The sequence below is a fragment of the Bactrocera dorsalis genome, unplaced genomic scaffold (genome assembly GCF_023373825.1).
Source record: "Bactrocera dorsalis isolate Fly_Bdor unplaced genomic scaffold, ASM2337382v1 BdCtg132, whole genome shotgun sequence".
Taxonomy (NCBI): Eukaryota; Metazoa; Arthropoda; class Insecta; order Diptera; family Tephritidae; genus Bactrocera; species Bactrocera dorsalis.
This window is the reverse complement of record NW_026038183.1, coordinates 49,749-52,678: the sequence shown is the minus strand read 5'-3', so window position 1 is coordinate 52,678 and position 2,930 is coordinate 49,749. Positions and strand designations below refer to the sequence as shown.

The 2,930-nt window shown below is 37.3% G+C and overlaps 1 protein-coding gene across 1 annotated transcript; it reads right to left on the bottom strand.

Annotated features, from left to right (window-relative positions):
* Positions 1–1,101: 1,101 nt before the first annotated feature.
* LOC125780151 (piggyBac transposable element-derived protein 3-like) lies at positions 1,102–1,575 on the bottom strand (the record flags this gene model as incomplete). Its single annotated transcript, XM_049461806.1, has 1 exon — positions 1,102–1,575. A coding segment is annotated over exon 1 (474 nt), but the record flags the coding sequence as incomplete, so codon positions are not given.
* Between the last annotated feature and the right edge of the window lie 1,355 nt (positions 1,576–2,930).

Sequence of the window (2,930 nt, the reverse complement as noted above, 5' to 3'; positions counted from 1 at the left end):
AGGTTAATTAACTTAAATATGTGAATCTAATGATTTGAAGTAACTCATTATCGATTGATAAATGTGTATATACAAGAAAATCGACTTTATACTTAAATATTAGGTTGTAGAATTCTTGCAAATTAACTGCCGTTATGGATTTATGTCCACTTCAGTGAGATGAAGAAGGTTAATTAACTTAAATATGTGAATTTAATGATTTGAAGCAACTTATTATCGACTGATAAATGTGTATATACAAGAAAATCGTCTTTATGCTTAAATATTAGGTTGTGGAATTATTGCAAATTAACTGCCGTTATGGCTTTATGTCCACTTCAGTGAGATGAAGAAGGTTAATTAACTTAAATATGTGAATTTAATGATTTGAAGCATCTCATTATCGATTGATAAATGTGTATATACAAGAAAATCGACTTTATACTTAAACATAAGGTTGTGGAATTATTGCAAATTAACTGCCGTTATGGATTTATGTCCACTTCAGTGCGATCAAGAAGGTTAATTATCTTAGATATGTGAATATAATGATTTGAAGCAACTCATTATCGATTGATAAATGTGTGTATACAAGAAAATCGACTTTATACTTAAACATAAAGGTTGTGCAATTCTTGCAAATTCACTGCCGTTATGGCTTTATGTCCACTTCAGTGCGATGAAGAAGGTTTATTAACTTAACTCTTCAATTCCCATGTCCAAGTTAGCAAAAAAAAATATTATCTCTTTATATAAAACAGTTTGGGTACATTTGGATACAACAAAAAAAAATATAAAAAATATGTAACCTACCCCTATTTTTTTTATGGGGGTGTCACCTACAGGTGACACTGGGCATTGGGCAATGAAAACTCCAAAAGACAGGCGTTTTTTCTTTCGGTAGGAATAAGGCTTCAGTTTTATTATGATAGGTAATCTTTATTTATGTACTTATTACAAAAAAATTAACACTTATTTATTATGAAAGTTGTACCAGCATTTTACATGCAAACCAATATTACACTTGGCACACATTTTTCTAGTGCGTTGGTGACAAAATCCGCATCTTCGTTGAGAACAGTCGATTTGCGAGTGATCATCCGCATTTCCTGCACTCCTCACCTCGAAAGGCACTCTCATCTGCACAGGAACACCACAAACGGAATTGCGGGTGGGAGATTTGCCATATTTTTGCAGGTAGATAGTTGCCACATTTCGACGGAAATCGCAGTAGGTCCAGTTGTTATCTGAATTTCTTTTGATTAGCCATGCATTTTGGCAACTTGCATCTAAGCCAAAAGCAAAGAGCGGAAACCACCACTTTTTGCCGCGAAGAGCTACTCTCATGGAGTGAACTTTTTCGTCAAAACGGTCTACTCCACCCATGTACTTATTGTACATATTGATAATGGTTGGGCAATCAACTTGAATTTTAGCCCGCTTTTTGTCCACAAATCCAATTCGATCCACTTTTGTGATGGGATCTAATCCATGGCAGTTGGATGCAATGGTGACGATACTATTATCATGCCATTTAGCTGCAATAACCTCCTCCGAAGCTTTATGACATAGCTTACCTCTTGGCTCTTTTTTCATATCCTTTGAGTTTGGCAAATTGCAGTTCTCCAGTCGATTTTCCCGAACAGTACCTGTGCCCCCAACATTGTGCTCTCGCAAATACTTTAGCAACGGTAATCCAGTAAAAAAATTATCAAAATATAAGTTGTAAGGTCCTAACTCAATTGGTAATCTTGAATAGAGCTCTAAATTAACAGCAGCTCCTAGGCCTAACTCAGACTGCATTTTCAGGCCAGGGCCGGACGCGCCCTGATAAAGCTCACAATTGACCAAATATCCATGTCATGTAGCTGCTGACCAGAGCTTGTAACCAAATCTTATTGGTTTTCCGTGTATATGTTGCTTGGTACCGTGGCTTCCAAAGTATGGTACTATAGTTTCGTCTATGGAAATGTGTGAAGAACCAGCTTTTTCGAAATTGGCAGTAAAGTTTACGTTTAGTTTCGTGAAATATTGTCGAACTTTAGCGAATTTGTCATTGGGTGGCAAGGATTTACTATCTGAAAGATGAATGTACTGCTGAATTTCAAAAAATCTATTCCGCCTTATACCAGATGCCACTAGTTCATTGTGCGTGCCACTTTTTACTTCCCAGAACATTCGCATGTACTTTGGCGTCAAATATCCCGTAAGTAGCAATATAGCAATGTAAACTCTAATTTCTTCACTAGTCACATTTAGAGTGTGATTTCTCTGCAAAGCATACAAATTGCTCATATCAGTTATGAACTTTACTACGTCATCGCTATAGAGCAATTCAAAACATTCGACGACAGACATCTCCTTCTGAGAGTTCAAGAAAACTTCTTCATCACAGTCTCCTTTACCGCAAGTAATAAAAGAAGTGTTCACATGAGCTATGAGCGTTCTGCAGCATCCCACATCACATCATCACATCACCACATATCACCACACATCACATCATATCACGTCACAACACCTCATCACACAACAGCTCACAGCATACCCCAATACACACACACGCATCAAACACCGATCATTACTACAACACTGCAACACAACAACCATACGATCATCAACGAGACGACTCGTAATGTCAGCTAATTTCACCACCCAAACCATAAAAAGGGATTGATTCGACCGGGATTACCTTCTTACCGTTTTCATCCGTGAAACAAGGCAGTCGTTCGCGATATTCTTTTTTTAATTCGCACCGCAACAAACCGCAATTTAATTTTTCCTCCAACAAACCGCCAAGTGACGGGAGTGACGCACCCAACGAGTTCGCCTTTCGCCAACAGTGTGCAGCAGTGGGTTTCATATACAAAAGACTAAACAACTAATAAAAAGTGTACCGATCCATATAGGATAAACTGAATAAATACAACGATAAATTTAACGAGTGTGAAAAT